Here is a 23160-nt window from a genome sequence, read left to right as displayed (position 1 = left end):
AGGACAGGGATCACATGCACAGTCCACTCAGCGCAGAGGTCAAAGCACTGCTCATTGAGGTCATGGGCCACAACCATTCTCCAATGAGGACACCTACAGGCTGCCCGTGATGTTCCGTGTGCCCCCCCCCCCTTGCTGCCCGTGATGTTCTGTGGGCCCCCCCCCTTGCTGCCCGTGATGTTCCGTGTGCCCCCGTCTTGCTGCCCGTGATGATCTGTGCCCCCCCCCTCTTGCTGCCCGTGATGTTCCGTGTGCCCCCGTCTTGCTGCCCGTGATGATCTGTGCCCCCCCCGCTCTTGCTGCCCGTGATGTTCTGTGTGCCACCCTCTTGCTGCCCGTGATGTTCCGTGTGCCCCCCTCTTGCTGCCCATGATGACCTGTGGGCCTCCCTTCCCCCTCTTGCTGCCCGTGATGTTCTGTGTGCCACCCTCTTGCTGCCCGTGATGATCTGTGGGCCTCCCCCCCCTTGCTGCCCATGATGATCTGTGGGCCCCCCTCTTGCTGCCCGTGATGTTCTGTGTGCCACCCTCTTGCTGCCCGTGATGTTCCGTGTGCCCCCCTCTTGCTGCCCGTGATGATCTGTGGGCCTCCCCCGCTCTTGCTGCCAGTGATGTTCTGTGTGCCACCCTCTTGCTGCCCATGATGTTCTGTGTGCAACCCTCCTGCTGCCCGTGATGATCTGTGGGCCCCCCCCCCCCTTGCTGCCCATGATGATCTGTGGGCCCCCCTCTTGCTGCCCGTGATGTTCTGTGTGCCACCCTCTTGCTGCCCGTGATGTTCCGTGTGCCCCCCTCTTGCTGCCCGTGATGATCTGTGGGCCTCCCCCGCTCTTGCTGCCCGTGATGTTCCGTGTGCCCCCCTCTTGCTACCCGTGATGTTCCGTGTGCCCCCCTCTTGCTGCCCGTGATGATCTGTGGGCCTCCCCCGCTCTTGCTGCCCGTGATGTTCTGTGTGCCACCCTCTTGCTGCCCATGATGTTCTGTGTGCAACCCTCTTGCTGCCCGTGATGATCTGTGGGCCCCCCCCCCCCCTTGCTGCCCATGATGATCTGTGGGCCCCCCTCTTGCTGCCCGTGATGTTCTGTGTGCCACCCTCTTGCTGCCCGTGATGTTCCGTGTGCCCCCCTCTTGCTGCCCGTGATGATCTGTGGGCCTCCCCCGCTCTTGCTGCCCGTGATGTTCCGTGTGCCCCACTCTTGCTACCCGTGATGTTCCGTGTGCCCCCCTCTTGCTGCCCGTGATGATCTGTGGGCCTCCCTTCCTCCTCTTGCTGCCCGTGATGTTCCGTGTGCCCCCCTCTTGCTACCCGTGATGATCTGTGGGCCTCCCCCGCTCTTGCTGCCCGTGATGTTCTGTGTGCCCCCCCCTTGCTGCCCGTGATGTTCTGTGTGCCACCCTCTTGCTGTCCGTGATGTTCCGTGTGCCCCCCTCTTGCTGCCCGTGATGATCTGTGGGCCTCCCTTCCCCCTCTTGCTGCCCGTGATGTTTCGTGTGCCCCCTGACCCCCTCTTCCTGCCTGTGATCTTCTGTGTGCCCCTTCCCCCCTCTTGCTGCCCGTGATGTTCCATGTGCCCACCCCCCTCTGGATGCCTGTGTCATCCCTCTGCTACTACATCTAACCTTAGCAGGAGTTTGTCTTGATGCTTTTTGGTTTTCCATCACCAACCTGTGACCAATGCTTGGATTTGACTGTATGGACTCAGTGGCTCTCGGTGCTTCACCCTGCTGGACTTTTATTCCCATGCTGGACTTCCCCTGCATCTCGAACTTCAGGGTGGCCCTGAATCATGTCATGCCCATCGTCCTCTTGAATCCTTGTTTGCATTGCTGTTCTCTTGCAATATCATGTGTTATTATTCACTTCTGCAACTCTTCTCGCTCTCTTCTCTCCTTTCACCCTTCTCCTCCTTCCCCCTCCCCTTACTTCTCTCTATGTACTTACTCTATCAGAATAGACCTTGGACATAGTATGACAGCAGCCTTGTTTGTCTCCTCCCCCTCCACGTACATCTTCATTTCCTGCCCCCGGCCCCAGCACTATCTGAAATGTCCTCAGGCCTACTACGATAGTCGCTTGTTTTGTTCCTCCCCTCCCTTTCTGCACCCCTCTCCCTCACCTTTTGTTTTTCTCCGGCTCTACCAGAAATGCCGTCAGGCCTAGTACGGTAGTCGACTGTCTGTTTCCATTTCCTTCCCACTCTCCCCCTCCCTTCCTTATCTATGTCTTTGCTCTTGCACTATCTGAAATGTCGTCAGGCCGAGTACGATAGTTAATTTCACATCCTTACTGTTCATGGCCTGTAAGAATGTCATTGTATTTCGCCTTGTTCCCTCCCTTGCCTTGAAGCGCTTAGAAAAATATTGTGTGTAGGTGCTATATAAATAAACTATCATATCATATAATATACAGAGGTCGTAATCACTGTTCTCTGAGACAACGCAGGGGTCAGATAAGAACTGCCTAATGAGGGCAGCACAGGGGGTCACAAGCCCTGTTCAAAGAGGTCAGTGCATGACGCACAAGCACTGTCCAATGATGACAGTGAAGGGGGTAACAAGTGTTGTCCAGTGGAGAAAGAACAAAGACACAGGCAGTGTCCGCCGTTGACAGAAAAGAGGTCAAATCACTGCCCAGAGAAAACAGTACAGGAAGCCACAATAACTGTTTAATGAGGACATCCCTGATGGTCAAGAGCACTGCCCAATGAGGATTTGAACGGAAGTTGGGAGTATTTGTCAAGCTTATTAAAAGTTGAGCCACATCTCACTGTAATTTTGAAATAGAACTTGTTAACATCCTGCCAGCCCGGACTACCTTCCCTCATGCCTTCCACTGCCTCACCGAGTCCCCACCTGTGCAATGAATAGCCTTCAATACCATCCTTCCACCACTTCATCAAAGCTTCCCCTGAACACCGTCCAGAACACCCTCCTTCCTTTAACCAACTCATCAAATTCTCACCTGTGCACCGCCAAGCCCCTAATGCCCCCTTCCTGCCACCATCTCAACAAAAGCACACCTCAATACCATCCAATCTGTTATGCACTCATACCTTTTTCTGAGTCATCAAAGACACACCTGTGCACCATCCAGACCTCAATGAATGTGTATCTTCTGTTGCCTCTCCTAAGCCTCATGGGTCCACTATCTACACCTCAATACCACATTTCCTCCCACTATTGCATGGAAACTTCACCAGGGGAGCATCCAGCCTTCACTAGTATCCTCCCTTGAAGTCACTCATTGAAACCTCATCTGTTCTCAGACTACCTCTCAATAACCTCCTTCCATTCCCTCATCAAAGCCTCACCTGTGCACCATCAAACCTCAACACACTCCTCTGTCCCACACTTCAACAAAGCCTCACCAGGCAGTGGCGACTTCTGTGACGAATCAACTTCCGGGGCACCAGTAGTCCACAGATGGATATCGGTTTCTAAACCATCAATCAGCCCCACACCTCTAGTGCACCAGAAGGGATCCAAACAGATTGGAACACTAGTCATTTCTAAGACCTCCTTGTCCAGTTTTGGTAACATGGACAGAACGGCAGGCTTATTTCTGCAAGGTTGTGGATTGTTGGTTAGTTGTGACACAGTGAAACTACAGTTATTACCCAATGATAAAACGGACGGTCCAGTCAAGGTTGTATAAAAATATCTACTTTATTATTATCACAACAGATACAACCCACCCTGTCCATGAATGCAGAGGACAGACAGTTTCAAAGAAGGAAAGAGGATGCACTCTGGATACTGACAGGAGGGTAGTTGGTAAAGTAATTAATTGCAATAGTTCAAGGACACTTGGTTTCAACACAAAAGGAGCAATGGGTCATAAAATATCACTAGGGGCCCTCAGAGAAGTATCAGGGGGACAGAACCACAATGTACCTTGTGCTGTAGAGGTTCTTGGTGCTCGGCAGGAGCGAGTCAGTTTGAGGGCGCTTTGCAGCTTCTGCGACAGAGTTCAAGAATGGAGACAGCTGCGGGCATCAGGCTGCGGGCATTTTGGCGTGCAAGGCTGGATGGACGGATGCAGGCAGGCCTACACAGCGGCTCAGGGTCAGGAATCGTCTCAGCACAGGTCGGCGGCTCTGAAGCACTGGTCGAGGCATCTCAGACGGCGTTAGCATCTGTGACACAACAACAGTCAGCGGTGTAGTTGGTTGCAGCTCAAGGGGCTCACTGGCTTGAAAAAGTCCTTTAAGGCGGGCATCAGTAGATGCTGGTCGATGCACTTCTCCTAGCTTCTACACTGGGCTCATGTAAGGCAGATGGCCCAAAGCTGAGGAGAGTGTTGGAGGCAGCAGCCCTGTCCTTTGTTTGGTTCAGAGACTCTCTGGCACTTCTCACCTAGGAAGCTTGCTGCAGAGCCTAGCAGGGCGTGCTGTGTGCTGTCTGGGCACCGGTTCTGGAGCTGCTGGAGGGTCCTCTGGATTCAGTATCTCCCTCTGTTCCCTGGGAGATGTTTAGTGGAGGGATCTTGCTTCCCTCTTGGAGGTGCTGGCCTTCCTTCGCTGGCGGAGGATGTAAGGCAGACTGTGCCTTCAGCCAGGCTCCAATGCTGAGTTATTCTTGTTACTCCTTGCATAGTCTTCACATGATCTGCTAAGAGAGGGGCACAGCCCTTGTTTAAAGCCAAATGGTCCCCAGTGATTGGTGTAGGTTAAGCCTATTTTAATGAACCAATCATGGGTCCCCACCAACAATCTTCTATATGCATGAGTTCATAACCAGAGTTCTTTGCAACAGAAAAGGTAAGTGGGTGAAACCATGGAATACTAAGTCCCAGCCATCTTCCTGTCTATTGTGGATCACAGGGTCTCTCTGGTTAATTGAGCTCTCTGTGATTCCTGATTAAAATGGCTGGTCTCCCTTGAAGCTGCAGCAAGAGCAGACTTTCTGACTTCTGTAAACCACATTCTCGTACCTTCTGAATGGGGTCCCCATACAGAGATGACCATTGTAAACAGCTGTCCCAGAAATTACAGTTCACTGCCCTTGAAACTAAGGTGGGTGCTTACTTCAGGTTGACAAAGATGCATATCAAAGGTTGTTGGGGTTTCCTATCTCCTTTGTTAACCTCTGCAGCCAGGCCCCATGTGGGCCTGTTTGAATATACTCTTTTGGTATGCTAATTATGTTCTTCACTGCCACCATTCTGGAGGGCTCAACAAAAGGACAGGGTGGACCCATGGAGCCTTTGATAGTTGATTAGGCTGGCCATGACAGGATGAAGATTGTGCCCTCTCCATTCTGAAAGGATATGGTGTACTCTTGTTTGTCATAGCCCAACTAAATATGACAGGGGTGACGGTGCCTGTGGGCTGTATCCACCCAGAGTACACAAGTCTATGTGCATGTTGTGTGGTGAGCAGAGGGAAATGTGTGCAGATTAGCCCCACACATTTTCCAGAGGCTGATCTACCGTCATTCAATTTCATATAACATTTCAAAAAAGACAGGTGAGAACACACCCACCGTGCGGATGGTCGAATTCCTCACAACTTCACCTTTCAATATCCTCCTTCCACCACCTCATCAAAGCCTCACCAGTGGAACATCCAACCATCAATACCCTCCATCCTTCCACCACCTCATCAAAGCCTCACCAGTGGAACATCCAACCATCAACACCCTCCATCCTTCCACCACCTCATCAAAGCCTCACCAGTGGAACATCCAACCATCAATACCCTCCATCCTTCCACCACCTCACCAAAGCCTCACCAGTGGAACATCCAACCATCAATACCCTCCATCCTTCCACCACCTCATCAAAGCCTCACCAGTGGAACATCCAACCATCAATACCCTCCATCCTTCCACCACCTCATCAAAGCCTCACCAGTGGAACATCCAACCATCAATACCCTCCATCCTTCCACCACCCCATCAAAGCCTCACCAGTGGAACATCCTACCATCAATACCCTCCATCCTTCCACCACCTCACCAAAGCCTCACCAGTGGAACATCCTACCATCAATACCCTCCATCCTTCCACCACCTCACCAAAGCCTCACCAGTGGAACATCCAACCATCAATACCCTCCATCCTTCCACCACCTCATCAAAGCCTCACCAGTGGAACATCCAACCATCAATACCCTCCATCCTTCCACCACCTCACCAAAGCCTCACCAGTGGAACATCCAACCATCAATACCCCCCATCCTTCCACCACCCCATCAAAGCCTCACCAGTGGAACATCCTACCATCAATACCCTCCATCCTTCCACCACCTCACCAAAGCCTCACCAGTGGAACATCCTACCATCAATACCCTCCATCCTTCCACCACCTCACCAAAGCCTCACCAGTGGAACATCCTACCATCAATACCCTCCATCCTTCCACCACCTCACCAAAGCCTCACCAGTGGAACATCCTCCCATCAATACCCTCCATCCTTCCACAACCTCACCAAAGCCTCACCAGTGGAACATCCAACCATCAATACCCTCCATCCTTCCACCACCTCACCAAAGCCTCACCAGTGGAACATCCAACCATCAATACCCTCCATCCTTCCACCACCTCACCAAAGCCTCACCAGTGGAACATCCTACCATCAATACCCTCCATCCTTCCACCACCTCACCAAAGCCTCACCAGTGGAACATCCTACCATCAATACCCTCCATCCTTCCACCACCTCACCAAAGCCTCACCAGTGGAACATCCTACCATCAATACCCTCCATCCTTCCACCACCCCATCAAAGCCTCACCAGTGGAACATCCTACCATCAATACCCTTACTCCTTTCACCACCTCATAAAAGTCTCATCTCTACATCATCCAACCCTAAATGCTCTCCCTCTTTCCCCCACCTCATCAAAGATTCACCTGTGCACCACCCAACAACCCTCAATACCCTCCATCTTTCCAGCCCCCATCGAAGTCTTACCTATGCACCATGCAACTCTCAATACCTGCCCGCCTTCATCACCTCACCAATGCCTTATCTGTGCACCATCCAACCCTCGAAACTCTTCCTCCTCTCACCCCCTCATCAAAGCCTCACTTGTGCACTATCCAACCCTCAATACCCTCCCTCCATCCACTACCTAATCAAAGACTCACCTGTGCACATCCAACCCTCAATACCCTCCCTCCTTCCACTACCTAATCAAAGACTCACCTCTACACCATCCAGCCCTCAATACCCTCCCTCCTTCCACTAGATAATCAAAGACTCACCTGTGCACTATCCAACTTTAAATACCCTCCATCCTTTGACTACCTCATCAAAGCCTCACCTGCTCACTATCAACCCTCAATATACTCTCTCCTTTCACCCCCTCATCAGAGCCTCACTTGTGCAGTGTCCTGCTTTATGCCTCATTGAAGCCTCTCACCTGTGCACTACCCACCTAGGTCATTGCATTTTTAAACATGGACTCACTTCAGTGGAGGAAGCTGAGGAAGCTGGCCTTACCTTGGAGTTTTTGCCCCCGCTGCGGCCGGACTGCGCGGAGCAGCTGCGTTGAATGCCTTGCTCTGGCGTGGAGGGAGACTTGTCTGAGGAGTGGTCAGAAACCTTCTCCACCATGGCGTCCCCCTCAGCGCTCTGAGGTGATGGAGACTGGGAGCGCTTGCGCAGGACGGGCGAGCAGGCAGGCGAGCTGCGGTTGGAGTTACTGGCAGTGCTGTGTGAGGAAAAAGAACAGAATTAATCCACTAAATAGGACCCAAAATAAAACTGCGGAAACTAAACGCAAGCCTGGATGAGACAGTAAAAGCGTTGCATGTAGAGCGACAAATGCACCCCTGATCAAAAACAAATACACGGCAGCATGGCGCGGCCGGGGCTAGGACCCAGAAGCATCTACACAGAGAGCAATCCTGGGAGAACCCCTACAACTGGGTCACAGCCCCAGTACACATAGACAAACCACTTTCAGGGAACGATCCAGCCATTACCAGCGACCCAAAGCAGCTCACCACACGTCTTTACAACCCACCCCCTGAACCCCAGTTCCCTCACCCCACAATAGGGCTCCCCGTGCAGTGAAGGAAAACGTATTATTTGTACTTTCTGTGCAAGAGAGGTGGAACTAGGAAACATGTTTAACACGCCCATCTGCCCTTTGGGGACATGCCACGCCCCATTCCGGCAGTGGGGATGTTAAAGAGTCATGTGGGGGTCGGACGTCACCGACCCTCCCTCACTAGACCACATCCATTGGCCCTGGGTGAACCTAAACTTTCACAAATGAATCTCCAGAAACGTTTACGGGTCCCCAACCGCCAGAAACTCTGGTGATTCAAGCAGTGATGTCATTTCACCAAAATGCCGGGGGTAGCGGAAGTTACATCACATGACCCTTGACCTCTGATGACATCACCACAGGAAGTGATGCCATTTGACCCACCCCGAAGTGACATCACGGGAAGCGATGGAACACAACAGTTTACCCCTTGACAAAACAAGAAGTGGCATCACATAGCATTGTTTCTAAGGACACTTTGAAAAATATGGTTACAATATCACTGTAACGTGATATACATTTCATACAAGAATGGATCACCATAGGTATCAGCAGAAAAAATATGCTATACTTGCAACTTGTGAAAAGCACAATACATTTTCCAAAATGGATGCTTATTCTACTCAAAATGTGTTTTGGAGGATTGTGTCTGCATTGTGAATTTGAGGTGTTTAAGAACAGACTAAATCAGTAACTCACCTCCAGAAGTGTGCCTGAAATGAACCTTTAATGAGTCTAGCAATTATTGTATAGAATTCCAGAAAGACAAATAGCTCAAATAGCCACATGGCATTGGCCACAGCCCAGGAGCTTCAATTTGTTTAAAACAAGTGTATTTTTCTAGGAGTAGCAAGGGAGACCACAGGGGTCGCAAGTGCAACCCCTGGCAACCCATAAATTACGTCCATGGATTCAAGTGAAGCCCCTCGGTAGTTCACCCGGATCTAATAGAGACCCCAAACTCCCAAAGGGTAGAGAGAGCTATAGATTGACATGTTCATATGTGCTATGTTGCACCAGAAAACCGAGTCAGGTGACTCTTAAACCTTTGTGTGGGTTTTTGCCTCCATCAGACGAGCAACACCTGCAGGAGTGAACCCCTAGCACCCCACACACACCCGCCCACCCTCCTCTCACCCCTCACTGCCTGTATTGGAGAGATGGTGAGGTTTTAGTCTGGAGAAATGATGAAAGTGTGGAAGAGGAGGACCCCTAAATGAGGGGGAGACTCAATCAAGTACAAATGTGCTCATTTCTTAATTTCATCAAGTAAACTTCAGAGTCACTAGAAACCCAAGTTCAATAACAACTTTTGAAGCCATCCCACAAGAGATTTAAAAAGCCTATTTTCTATTTGATTTGCACTGTGACTTTAAGCCAAGCAAAACCAGAGCTACATGGACGTACACTTCTGAGTGTGAACCTCTTGTGTGAGCTTATCACTTAAGAATGCGTGTAATAAACCCACTTATTTCGAAGTTCAGACCCACTCAAAATCTTCATTAAGCCGGCTCAGAAAAGAGCAGGAAAAATGTGAGAGGAGCTACATAATGGTTTGGTTCCTTGAGGGCCATTCAAGGGATAAAAAGGCGGGCCCTTCTTCCTTCGTTCCCATTCCATGAACAGCCTCAGACCAGGACAGTGATGCAGACCCACCTGCTGAACATTGCAGTTTTGAAGTTCAGATGTATTGGAATCTCACTGAAATAAAGCTTCAAGGTTGGCACCTGCGTTTTATATATGTTTAAATGTTTCCCTTTTCAGGTTGATGTTCTGTGAAATAAACAACAACTCTGAGAGTATATGTTATAATATTTAGAGAATAATTGCATTTGAGCATCAGGTGCTCACCTAACAGGAGTTCTTTCTATTGTTCTTTAGTTAGTAAGTGCTTCCATGTTAGGTGGGCAATTGTTGCAATATCTCCACAACAGAAAACCATCTTTCAAAATCTTCATTAAGCAAGCTCAGAAAAGAGTGGGAAAAATGTGGGAGGAGCTACTTAATGGTTTGGTGCCTTTAAACAGCCTCAGGTGAGAACAGTGATTCAGACCCACTGAATGAACATTGCAGTTTTGAAGTTCAGATGTACTGGAAACTCACAGAAATACAGCTTCAAGGTTGGCACCTGCGTTTTATATATCTATATATATATTTATTTATTTTTCTCACTGTTTTATTCTCTGTTATTGTAACGCTCACCTGATTCTTGCAGAGGCACCAGTCTTGACTGGGCGACTACTGTATCTTCAAAAGTGATGTGTAGCACCCGGTAGGCTCTTTGGGCTGGACCTCTGTGCACTGTATGCCTGACTGGAAGAGTAAGATGTCTTAGGTAAGTGAACACCGAGCTCTCCATCTGCCTCGGGGCAGGGTGCTGTAACCAGTTTCTTCACTGGATAGGTAGTGCAGGCCTCTTGACTTCAGAGGACTGCTGTCCGTCGTTTACTTCACGAACGGTGAGTTCCGAATATTTCAAATGTCTTTAAAAGTCTTTTGTAATGCTGTCTCTTATTTTGCAGGGTTCCGGCGATGGCGGTTGACTGGCTGAAGTGAGTTGAGGATGGACCCGTATGCGGAATAGAAGCGCCTGGAAGCGCGTAAGTAAGCGCTTGTTGCTTGCTTCACGATGCGCACTAACTGTCCCTTTATTTTGCAGGTACCAGTTCGGAGCTGCTGAAGGATGCCGGAATGCCCACTGAGTTCGGCGTGGATGGAGTAATGGCACGTGAGTATTTAACGTTACCCAATGTCTTTAAACGCACCTTCTTTTGTCTTACAGATGCGGGATGCAGCGCCGAAGGCCTCCGGGCGTGCGAAGAGTTGGTATGCTTTTGTCTTTCAGATGCCGGAATGCAGTGCGATGACCTCCGGAGCGCGTGAAGAGTAGGTAAGCCTTTGTCTTTCAGATGCAGGAATGCTGCGCAAGGCGTTGATGACAGCCGATGGACCAGGTAAGAGATGAGCTGTCACTGAAGACCGTAGTGCTAACCTGTTCTTTCTTGTCTTTATAGATGTTGCTGAAGACTGGATTCAGGATGGTAAGCCTTTTTCCTTTAGGCCCAGGATCAGATGCAGAAGACACGATGAGCGTTCTGCTGCAGAGGATGCAGAATAACGCAAAGCAAGATTCATCCATCGGGTGTGGTTTAAATAGCCTCCTGTAGTGCTTAGGTGTCTCCTTCCACAGCCACGCCTAGGTAAGAAAAGAGTTCCTGCTTTCCAGAAGAGTTCCAGTGTTCTGAACCTAGGGAGTGGCTCCTGCCTCACCCAACAGGAAAAGTAGTCCCAAACAGAAGAGGATCAGGGGTTCAACTGGCAGGTAAGTAAGCAGCATGGTCTGCTCCAGGTAAGTCCACCCAAGCATTATGAGCCCGGCGCTTGCAGCGCTGGGACTGGGCATATTTATGAGCCTGGCGCCACTGGCGCCAGGACAGGGTCCAAAAGGTCCCAATTGGGACTGGCTGGCACTCGGAACCTGGGTTATGGGTCTGCTTCCAATGGAGTTGGGTAAGTCCTGGCCTTTTGGAAGCAGAGATCATGACAGTACCCCCCCTCAAGGCCCCTCCCAAACCGGGCTTCCCCGGGGGTTTTGGCTTGTCAGGAAATGTTTGATGAAATCTTTTGATTAGACGAGGAGCGTGGACATATTCTGCAGGTTCCCAGGATCTTTCTTGAGGGCCGTAGCCTTTCCAGTCAATTAGATAAAATAGCTTAGATTTGGAGATCTTGGAGTCCAGGATGCTTTTGACTTCAAACTCGAGTTCTCCCTCAACTAGGATAGGTTTTGGGGATTTAGTTAGTCGGGTTTGAGGTTGCACGGATTTTAAAAGAGAGACGTGGAAGACCGGATGTATCTTCATGTGAGGGGGCAAGTCCAACTTGACCACTACTGGGTTTACTATGGTAGTGATGGAATAGGGACCAAGGTATCTTGGGTTGAATGTGCGTGGTCCTTTTAGAGGTAGATATTTGGTGGATAACCAGACTTGATCTCCTACTTGATATTGGGGGGCTTCCTTCCGATGTTGATCTGCTCCTTTCTTGTATTGTTCCTTAGCCCTTTGAAGGTGAGAAACGGCTTCCTTAAAAGCTTGGGTGATAGTAGAGTGCAGGTAGTCTACTGCTGGTGTTCCAAGATCTTGGGGTGGATCCAACTCTGAGGTTCGAGGGTGACAGCCGTATAAAAGAAAAAACGGGGTTTTCCCAGTTCCTGAGTGGACAGAGTTGTTGTAGGCATATTCGGCTATCCAAAGGATATCTTTCCAAGTTTTTTCAGTTTGTTGCAGCATGCAGCGTAAATACTGTTCTAGAGTTTGATTGGTCCTCTCGGTTTGTCCGTCGGTTTGAGGGTGGTGACTGGTCGATAATCTCACATCAATTTGAGCCGACCGACAACAACTTCGCCAAAAATGAGAAATAAATTGACTACCTCGATCCGAAATTAGCACTGAAGGAAAACCGTGCAGTCGGACGATGTTTTCGAGAAATTCTCGGGCCAGAGTTGTTGCTGTTGGCAAGCCTTTGAGTGGAATGAAATGCGCCATCTTGGAGAATAAGTCCACGATTACCAGGATCGTATTGTATCCGGAGCATGGAGGTAGGTCGGTGATGAAGTCCATAGAAAGCGTATGCCAAGGGCGAGGTGGGATGTCAATAGGGCGTAAGAGGCCGGCTGGTCTTTCCTTTTGACTCTTGTTTTGGGCGCATACTCCACAGGACATTATAAAGTCTCTGATATCTTTTTTCCAAGACGGCCACCAGAAGTAGCGCTTGATCTTTTCTGAGGTTTTGGCCATACCGGGATGTCCTTCCATTAAAGAATCGTGATAACAAGAGATCACTTTTTTCTGTAAATCTGTGCTGGGCAGGTATAATCGTTCTTGGAAATACAATAAGTTGTCCTTTACTGCAAAGTCCTTTCCCTGCAGATGCCAATTCTGTATTTCTGCTGGAGTTATAAGTTTCCTGGTTTTATCCTTAATTTCCTCTATGGATTGTGTGGTTATTACACCCAGAATTCTTTGTTCGGGAATGATAGGTACAGGTTTAGGGTTGGTCAAGTGTTCCTCCACTCCCATCCGAGAAAGGGCATCAGCTTTACCGTTTTTTGTACCAGGTCGATAGGTAATTATGAAGTCAAACTCGGCAAAGAATAGTGCCCAACGGAGTTGTCTAGAGGATTGGGCTTTTGCGGTATTCAAATATTGCAGGTTTCGGTGATCCGTAATCACAGTAACGGTGTGTCGGGCCCCCAGAAGATAATGCCGCCAAGCCTTAAAGGCAGACTTGATAGCCAGAAGTTCCTTATCAGTAATAGTGTAATTGATCTCAGGAGGCGAGAATTTGCGAGACCAGAATGCCACGGGATGTAACTGATTGGTTACTGGGTCCTTCTGTGATAGAACTGCCCCCATGGCAAGGCTCGAAGCATCAGTTTCAACAATGTAGGGGAGTTCGGGGCGAGGATGTTTTAGAATTGGTGCAGAGATAAATTTTGTCTTCAAATTCTGGAAAGCTTGTTCCGCCTCGGTAGACCATTCAAAACGTTTGTTTTTCTTTAACAAGGTGGTGATGGGCTGGACTATTCGAGAGAATTCGGGGATAAACCTGCGGTAAAAGTTGGCGAAGCCTAACATGCTTTGAACCCCTTTTACGGAGGATGGTGATGGCCATTTGAGAATTGCATCGACCTTCCTTGAATCCATACGCACTCCGCTAGGTGATAATATGAATCCCAAGAAGTCAACTTCAGTCACGTTGAAAACACATTTTTCCAACTTAGCGAAAAGTCTGTGTTGACGCAACCTCTCGAGGACCATTTTCACGTGTTTCCGATGTTCAGATTCCGATGAAGAATAAACGAGGATGTCGTCAATGTAAACGACAACACATACATCTATGAGTTCTCTGAGGACATCGTTCATAAAATATTGAAAGGCGGCCGGGGCATTGCAAAGTCCGAAGGGCATGACCTGATATTCAAATAGCCCATACTTGGTGCGGAAGGCCGTCTTCCATTCATCGCCCTCTTTTACTCGTACCAAGTGGTAGGCTCCTCTAAGATCCAGCTTTGTATATATGCATGCCCTTCTGACTTGGTCCAGGAGTTCAGGGATTAAAGGTAACGGATATCTATTCTTAACAGTGATCTGGTTCAGGGCGCGGTAATCTATACAAGTTCTAAGGTCCCCTTCTTTTTTTGGAACGAAGAACAAAGCTGAAGAAGCAGGGGACTTAGAAGGACGAATAAACCCATTCGCTAGGTATTGATCCAGGTATTGTCGGAGGTGAAGGTTCTCAGGCTCGGTGAGGGCATAAATTCTGCTACACGGAGGAGTAGATCCAGGTATCAGGTCTATCTGGCAGTCATAGGACCTATGAGGAGGTAGAGAGTTAGCCTGATCCTTCCGGAAAACATCTTGGAATTCTAGGTATTCGGGAGGTAACTGGGGAGTCTCCGAAGAAATTGCTGCTAGAGCAACACCAGGTGGAGGGTGACAAGTAGAGACACAATCTGGGAACTGAACCGTTCTTGCTCGCCAATCGATCCGAGGATTGTGTTTCTCTAACCAAGGTATCCCTAGAATAATCTGGAACTGGGGGGCCTTGATCACATCGAACACGATCTTCTCATGGTGTCCATCTTGACTTACTAGCGTCACCTCTTGAGTGATATGCGTTACTGGTCCGGAGGCTATCTCCGTACCATCCACCATAGTATTGACGTCCTTTACAGCCTTGGGACAAAGAGTTAGATTCATCCTCAAAACCATTTCCTGATCCACATAATTGCCGATGGCACTGCTGTCGACGTAAGCTTCAATCGCATGTAATCGATCCGGATGATCAGGGCTAATGAGGACCATAGGTATCACGAAATGCGAGGTCACGGAACTGGTTTTAACGCTCGGCAAGAGGACCTCTATTCTTGTCGGGCGAGGTCGTTTCCCTGCTCAGAGTTTGTGACCTTGGTAACTGCAGCTCCTACCGCCTTCTTGGCTGGTTTCACCGGACAGTCTCGAAGAAAGTGCCCTGAATTTCCGCAATAGAGGCATAATTGCAACTGTTTTCTCCTTTCCCGCTCCTTTTGTGTTAGTGGTCCTTTCAGGCCCCCTATATGCATGGGTTGCCCGGAGTCTACTCCTTTGGAAGGAGTTGGTGGTTTGGAAAATACTCGAGCATCAAACTAGGAACGATAGGCCTTCCTGTTCTGCAGTCTGTGATCTATTTGAACGACTAAGTCTATATAATCCGAACAGTCTTGTGGGGGATTCACTACTTGGGCTAAAACGTCTTTGAGCTCTCCACGTAGACCTCTATAAAACAGCGTAATCCTTTTGTCCTCAGGCCATTGAGTTTCCACTATTAGTCTGTTGAAAGATGCAATATAAGCCAAAAGGTCTTGATTACCCTGTCGCAACGAAAGAAGCTCATTGTCCAAGGCCTGCCCCTGTGAATGTCTTGCGAAGAGTTTTTCCATACTAAGCTGAAAGGCTTGAAAATCATGGAGAACCGGATCATCTTGATTAACTAGAGGGATCGACCAGTCTGCCGCATTGCCACTAAGGTACGAAAGCACAAAAGCTACTTTAGCTTGATCAGTTGGAAAGGCTGCTGGCCGGCATAAGAAATGCAACCGCCACTGATTGATAAATACTGCAAACCTCTTTGGGTCACCAGAAAATCGTTCGGGCGGAGCCAGAGGTACATTCCCAGGTAGGTTGATCTGCACTGGATTCATAGGGGATGTTGAAGGAAGATTTGCCCCTGATGCGGGTAACGGGGTCTGTCCGGCTTGTGACTGTAGCAATTGTCTAGCAAGATCGTCTGTTCGCTCCTTGGAAATAATTAGTTCCCTTCTTACAGCATTCGTTTCCTGACGAGCTGCATGCACTTCTGCCCTTAGTTCCCCAAGTAACCGGGCTAGGTGGTCGGTATCCGAGGTTTCCATAGCGCCTGGGCGAGAGTTTTGCGGTAGGTTTTGCGTTCTGTAACGCTCACCTGATTCTCGCAGAGGCGCCGGTCTTGACTGGGCGACTACCGTATCTTCAAAAGTGATGTGTAGCACCCGGTAGGCTCTTTGGGCTGGACCTCTGTGCACTGTATGCCTGACTGGAAGAGTAAGATGTCTTAGGTAAGTGAACGCCGAGCTCTCCATCTGCCTCGGGGCAGGGTGCTGTAACCAGTTTCTTCACTGGATAGGTAGCGCAGGCCTCTTGACTTCAGAGGACTGCTGTCCGTCGTTTAATTCACGAACGGTGAGTTCCGAATATTTCAAATGTCTTTAAAAGTCTTTTGTAATGCTGTCTCTTATTTTGCAGGGTTCCGGCGATGGCGGTTGACTGGCTGAAGTGAGTTGAGGATGGACCCGTATGTGGAATAGAAGCGCCTGGAAGCGCGTAAGTAAGCGCTTGTTGCTTGCTTCACGATGCGCACTAACTGTCCCTTTATTTTGCAGGTACCAGTTCGGAGCTGCTGAAGGATGCCGGAATGCCCACTGAGTTCGGCGTGGATGGAGTAATGGCACGTGAGTATTTAACGTTACCCAATGTCTTTAAACGCACCTTCTTTTGTCTTACAGATGCGGGATGCAGCGCCGAAGGCCTCCGGGGCGTGCGAAGAGTTGGTATGCTTTTGTCTTTCAGATGCCGGAATGCAGTGCGATGACCTCCGGAGCGCGTGAAGAGTAGGTAAGCCTTTGTCTTTCAGATGCAGGAATGCTGCGCGAGGCGTTGATGACAGCCGATGGACCAGGTAAGAGATGAGCTGTCACTGAAGACCGTAGTGCTAACCTGTTCTTTCTTGTCTTTATAGATGTTGCTGAAGACTGGATTCAGGATGGTAAGCCTTTTTCCTTTAGGCCCAGGATCAGATGCAGAAGACACGATGAGCGTTCTGCTGCAGAGGATGCAGAATAACGCAAAGCAAGATTCATCCATCGGGTGTGGTTTAAATAGCCTCCTGTAGTGCTTAGGTGTCTCCTTCCACAGCCACGCCTAGGTAAGAAAAGAGTTCCTGCTTTCCAGAAGAGTTCCAGTGTTCTGAACCTAGGGAGTGGCTCCTGCCTCACCCAACAGGAAAAGTAGTCCCAAACAGAAGAGGATCAGGGGTTCAACTGGCAGGTAAGTAAGCAGCATGGTCTGCTGCAGGTAAGTCCACCCAAGCATTATGAGCCCGGCGCTTGCAGCGCTGGGACTGGGCATATTTATGAGCCTGGCGCCACTGGCGCCAGGACAGGGTCCAAAAGGTCCCAATTGGGACTGGCTGGCACTCGGAACCTGGGTTATGGGTCTGCTCCCAATGGAGTTGGGTAAGTCCTGGCCTTTTGGAAGCAGAGATCATGACAGTTATCTCCTCCCCCCCTTCTCTCTTCTCCCTCTCTCTTCCTGCCCTCCCTTACTTTTTTCTATGCACGTACTCTGTCAGAATTGTCACTGGACCTAGTATGATAGCAACACATGTTTGTCTCCTCTCCCCCTCCCTTTACATGTTCACCCCCAACCCCCCCAGCACTATCAAAAATGTTGTCAAGCCTAATACGAAAGTTGCTTGTTTTGTTCCTCCCCTACCTTTTACGCACCCCTCTCCCTCACCTTTTGTTTTTCTCCGGCTCGTTCAGAAATGTTGTCAGGCCTAGTACGGTAGCCGCCTGTCTGTTTCCATTTCCTTCCCACTCTCCCGCTCCCTTCCTTATCTATGCACTATCTGAAATACCGTCAGGCTGAGTATGATAGTTAATTTCACATCCTTCCTGTTCATGGCCTGTAAGAATGTCATTGTATTTTCCCTAGTTCCCTCTCTTGCCTTGAAGCGCTTTGAAACACATTGTGTATAGGCGCTATGTATAAATAAACTATCATTTCACTTAGAGAGGGGGCTGTAGTGATGGAAAATGATACCAGCAGTTCTTATGTGTAGTGGTGTTTGCCAGGGCTACCAGTGACAGCTGTGTGCCATACCAAGCATCTCTGGCATAATTCCTAGACCAGGAAAACTCGGTGCCCAATGTTAGTAAAATAATTGTGTACAACTGAGCATTAATACTGTGTATATGAGGTTGCTAAGAGCAACAGCAGTGTCTTTCTGCATGCTGCACGCTGCCTTTACAGAGACTTGTACATTACATCGGATAGCTTGTATGCATCTTTTTGTATTTTTTAATGTTCAACACAAAATAAAGTTGCAAGTGCCACTGACAGTGGAATGAATCGTAGAACATAAGTCAGTTTTCTTCTCATGTGAGTTCCAGCTCTCATTCTCACATGGCACGACATTCGCTGGTGGCTAATCTTACTTTCCTAAATTGGCAAACTCTCCGTAAAAGCCACTTTTTTGGTGATAGGTGCGAGTGACACAGCCTAGCTGGCGTTTGGGCAGATTGATGTAAGGTTTTCTGCAGCAGTCTTTAAAAGGGGGGCTTTCTTCACTGAACACTCGTCCTGATTAGGCACCAGGTGTGGGAGCACCTCGGGCTTTTAGTGGCCAAACAAACAGGTGCTGCAGAAGATGGGGCTTATTTTCTAACCTAAGCCGCACTGGTTCAACATTAGCTCGCAAGCAACACCTTTGCAACACCCTCCTAATATCTGTTCAGGAGTAGCTGGACACTAGCACAAGCTGCTGTGGGCTGAATGGAGCGAGCTATGAAGGACGAGGGTCGCCCTAGGCTCACCATGCCCCGGGTCTGCCGCCAACACATTACCTTCCCAAGGGGCCCTCCGGTGTGCAGCCGTTGGCACGTTGTCTTTTTTGTGACCTTCACAGGCTCTATTTCTAATTAATACAAGTGCTTTCCAGAAAGTGCGTGTGTTTGCTCCTACCTCCCCTGCCACTGAGTTGCATCGTCATTTCAAGCAAAATGAAAGGAAGTGTGTCAGTTAGTTCCTCTGCACTGCCAGGGTGTAGCTGGTCCTTGAGGCGGCCCCGCCCACGCCACAGGGGACCCCAGCCAGTGAAAACTGTCCTTCCACATGAAGCCACTACTTTGGACAGAATGTGCAAGGCATGGTATATCAACAAGAAGTCCTCACTTTCCAGGCCTGCCATGAATGACCCAGTTCATGGGCTTCACACATGCCCACGGGACAGTGCAGACTTCAACGTTTAGTTGCCTCTGACAAGGTCACAAGGGAGCGCCTTGAAAAGTCTCCTCAGGCGCTGGCGAGCTATTGACATGGGGAGACCATTCCCACTGACCTTGAAACTCCACCTTCAGCTGATGGGAAGGTTGTATCTTCCTTGGGTGGTGAACAGGAGAGGAGGCAGTGCCCACATTCACCCAGATGAGAAGCAATCGCTACATCAAGCAGAAGGACCGCCAGGATGGGCAGCACAGCAACATCTATGTACATGATGGCACCTGCGGGCATCAACAGTGACAGGCAGGAGTCATGCGGTACGGCATGATCGACACATGCCACTTTACAAGCGGTCAGAACTACATTACATGCACCTGTCCACTCATGTTGGCTATCAGATATGACAGCGGGTGAACGTCAAACCCTCAATCTTTAGATAGAATCCGTCATCAACTGGGGTGTTGCTAGGTCTGGAAAATAACTGGGGCTACGATAATGTCGGGACTGTCGGGACTTGGGGCTAGCAGGCCTGTTGGCTGTAACCCATGAGCTTCTATCCCGGGCTACAACCAAAAGAGCTGGGGCTATAGCCCCCTCTGCTCCCCCTCCCCTAGCATTGCCTCTGGTCATCAATATCACTGTTCGGCAGAAGGACATGCCCCCACCCCCCGCCCCCCCACTCATACCCATGGTCAGTACCAGCGCATAGGGCTGGACCCGGGCTTGTTCATCTGTAGGGTCGGCCATCAGCAGATGTACAGATCCCCTGCCCATCTCTAATGCCTGACACACATCACAGCTCATGGCTGGACACAGATACAGTCCAATCACTACAGTGGCTCAACAGTGGGGACAGGCGCTGCACTTACACTCCAACCAGATGCCATTCACTCCACCCGCCTCCACACACTGATACCCTGCACCGTGGGTGCACTGCCAGATGCAACCAGCTGAAGGGACATTTAGGGGACATTCCCTGCTCTCGTGTGCACTTCTTGCCTCCACCTGCTGCACAGCCTCTTGGTGTTCGCTTGCCCTTCCCTCCACCTCCTGCACAGCCTCTTGGTGCTCGCTTGCCCTTCCCTCCACCTCCTGCACAGCTTCTTGCTCTTCCCTCCACCTCCTGTACAGCCTCTTGGTGCTCGCTTGCCCTTCCCTCCACCTCCTGCACAGCTTCTTGCTCTTCCCTCCACCTCCTGCACAGCCTCTTGGTGCTCGCTTGCCCTTCCCTCCACCTCCTGCACAGCCTCTTGGTGCTCGCTTGCCCTTCCCTCCACCTCCTGCACAGCTTCTTGCTCTTCCCTCCACCTCCTGTACAGCCTCTTGGTGCTCGCTTGCCCTTCCCTCCACCTCCTGCACAGCTTCTTGCTCTTCCCTCCACCTCCTGTACAGCCTCTTCGTACCCACTTGCCCTTCCCTTCCCCTCCTGCAGAACCTCTTGGTTCTCGCTTGCTCTTCCCTCCACCTCCTGTACAGCCTCTTGCTCTTCCCTCCACCTCCTGCAGAACCTCTTGGTATTCACTTGTTCCCTCCACCTGCTGCACAGCCTCTTGGTTCTCGCTTGCTCTTCCCTCTACCTCCTGTACAGCCTCTTGCGTTTCTTAACACCTCCTGCACAGCCTCTTCGTACCAACTTGCCCTTCCCTCCACCACCTGCAGAACCTCTTGGTATTCACATGTTGTTCCCTCCACCTGCTGCACAGACTCTTGGTGCTCGCTTGCCCTTCCCTCCACCTCCTGCACAGCTTCTTACTCTTCCCTCCACCTCCTGCACAGACCCTTCGTACCCACTTTCCCTTGCCTCCACCTCCTGCAGAACTTCTTGGTATTCACTTGTTCCCTCCACCTACTGCACAGCCTCTTGGTGCTCGCTTGCCCTTCCCTCCACCTACTGCACAGCCTCTTGGTGCTCGCTTGCCCTTCCCTCCACCTCCTGCACAGCCTCTTGGTGCTCACTTGCCCTTCCCTCCACCTCCTGCAGAACCTCTTGGTATTCACTTTTTTTCGGTCCACCTGCTGCACAGCCTCTTGGTGCTCGCTTGCTCTTCTCTGGTATCTAGTCATAGCATCGAATGCCAAAGCATTGAATGCCCTACCATCTAAAAAAAGCATTGAAAAAAAAGCATCTAATGCATTTTTTTTTTTTTAAGGTAAAGTGTTTATTTGTATTGTATTGGGTTTTTAATGGTTACATAAGGGGGACTGGAGGGAATCCCCCAGTAAAAAAAAAAGGAAAAATGCATTCAAATTGTTTTTTTTCTGACACTTTTTTTTAGATGGTAAGGTATTTGATTCTTTGGCATTCGATGCAATGACTATAAACCTTCTTCACTCCACCTCCAGCACGACCTATTGTTACTCACTTGTTCTTCCCTCCACCTGCTGCACCACCTCTTGGTGCTCATATGCTCTTCCCTCCACCTCCTGCACAGCCGCTTGGTGCTCACTTGGTCATCCTTCCACCTCCTGCAGAACCTCTTGGTACTCACTTGTTGTTCCCTCCACCTGCTGCACAGCCTCTTGGTGCTCGCTTGCTCTTCTCTCCACTGCAGCACCACCTCTTGTAATTCACTTGCTCTTCCCTCCACCTCCTGTACAGCTTCTTGCTCTTCCCTCCGCCTCCTGCACAGCCTCTTGTTCTTCCCTCCACCTTCTGCACAGCCTCTTGGTGCTCACTTGCTGCTCTTACCTCCACCTGCTGCAGAGGCTCTTGGTACTCACTTCTTCTTCCCTCCACCTGCTGCACCACCTCTTGGTGCTCATATGCTCTTCCCTCCACCTCCTGCACAGCCACTTGGTGCTCACTTGGTCTTCCTTCCACCTCCTGCAGAACCTCTTGGTACTCACTTGTTGTTCCCTCCACCTGCTGCACAGCCTCTTGGTGCTCGCTTGCTCTTCTCTCCACCTGCTGCACCACCTCTTGCAATTCACTTGCTCTTCCCTCCACCTCCTGTACAGCTTCTTGCTCTTCCCTCCACCTCCTGCACAGCCTCTTGTTCTTCCCTCCACCTCCTGCACAGCCTCTTGGTGCTCACTTACTGCTCTTACCTCCACCTGCTGCAGAGGCTCTTGTTACTCACTTTTCTTCCCTCCACCTGCTGCACCACCTCTTGGTGCTCATATGCTCTTCCCTCCACCTCCTGCACAGCCGCTTGGTGCTCACTTGGTCTTCCTTCCACCTCCTGCAGAACCTCTTGGTACTCACTTGTTGTTCCCTCCACCTGCTGCACAGCCTCTTGGTGCTCGCTTGCTCTTCTCTCCACCTGCTGCACCACCTCTTGTAATTCACGTGCTCTTCCCTCCACCTCCTGCACAGCTTCTTGCTCTTCCCTCCACCTCCTGCACAGCCTCTTGGTGCTCACTTGCTCTTCCCTCCTCCTCATGCACAGCTTCTTGCTCTTCCCTCCACCTCCTGCACAGCCTCTTGCTCTTCCCTCCACCTCCTGCACAGCTTCTTGCTCTTCCCTCCATCTCCAGCACAGCCTCTTGCTCTTCCCTCCACCTCCTGCACAGCCTCTTGGTGCTCACTTGCTCTTCCCTCCACTTCATGCACAGTTTCTTGCTCTTCCCTCCACCTGCTGCACAGCCTCTTGGTGCTCGCTTGCTCTTCTCTCCACCTGCTGCACCACCTCTTGTAATTCACTTGCTCTTCCCTCCACCTCCTGCACAGCCTCTTGCTCTTCCCTCCACCTCCTGCACAGCCTCTTGCTCTTCCCTCCACCTCCTGCACAGCCTCTTGGTGCTCACTCGCTCTTCCCTCCACCTCATGCACAGCTTCTTGCTCTTCCCTCCACCTCATGCACAGCTTCTTGCTCTTCCCTCCACCTCCTGCACAGCTTCTTGCTCTTCCCTCCACCTCCTGCACAGCCTCTTAGTGCTCACTTGCTCTTCCCTCCACCTCCTGCACAGCTTCTTGCTCTTCCCTCCACCTCCTGCACAGCCTCTTGCTCTTCCCTCCACCTCCTGCACAGCCTCCTGGTGCTCACTTGCTGCTCTTACCTCCACCTGCTGCAGAGGCTCTTGGTACTCACTTCTTCTTCCCTCCACCTGCTGCACCACCTCTTGGTGCTCACTTGCTCTT

At 50.3% G+C, this 23160-nt stretch overlaps 1 protein-coding gene across 14 annotated transcripts in view; it reads right to left on the bottom strand.

Moving 5' to 3' along the window:
- GRAMD1B (GRAM domain containing 1B) overlaps positions 1–23160 on the bottom strand; it is a 1544984-nt gene that overhangs the window by 761834 nt on the left and 759990 nt on the right. For all 14 annotated transcript variants that reach the window (XR_011274513.1, XR_011274514.1, XM_069614100.1 and 11 more), the window contains one exon: positions 7446–7656. Coding sequence is in view for 12 of the 14 variants with exons in the window: in XM_069614100.1 (XP_069470201.1) it covers positions 7446–7656 (211 nt within the window). In the remaining 2 variants the exon portion in view is untranslated. The remainder of the gene's footprint in view (positions 1–7445; positions 7657–23160) is intronic.

This window comes from Ambystoma mexicanum, chromosome 9, assembly GCF_040938575.1.
Source record: "Ambystoma mexicanum isolate Mex_15411 chromosome 9, UKY_AmexF1_1, whole genome shotgun sequence".
NCBI lineage: Eukaryota > Metazoa > Chordata > Amphibia > Caudata > Ambystomatidae > Ambystoma > Ambystoma mexicanum.
Note: the sequence above shows the minus strand (reverse complement) of the source record. Positions and strands in the feature narration are given on the sequence as shown.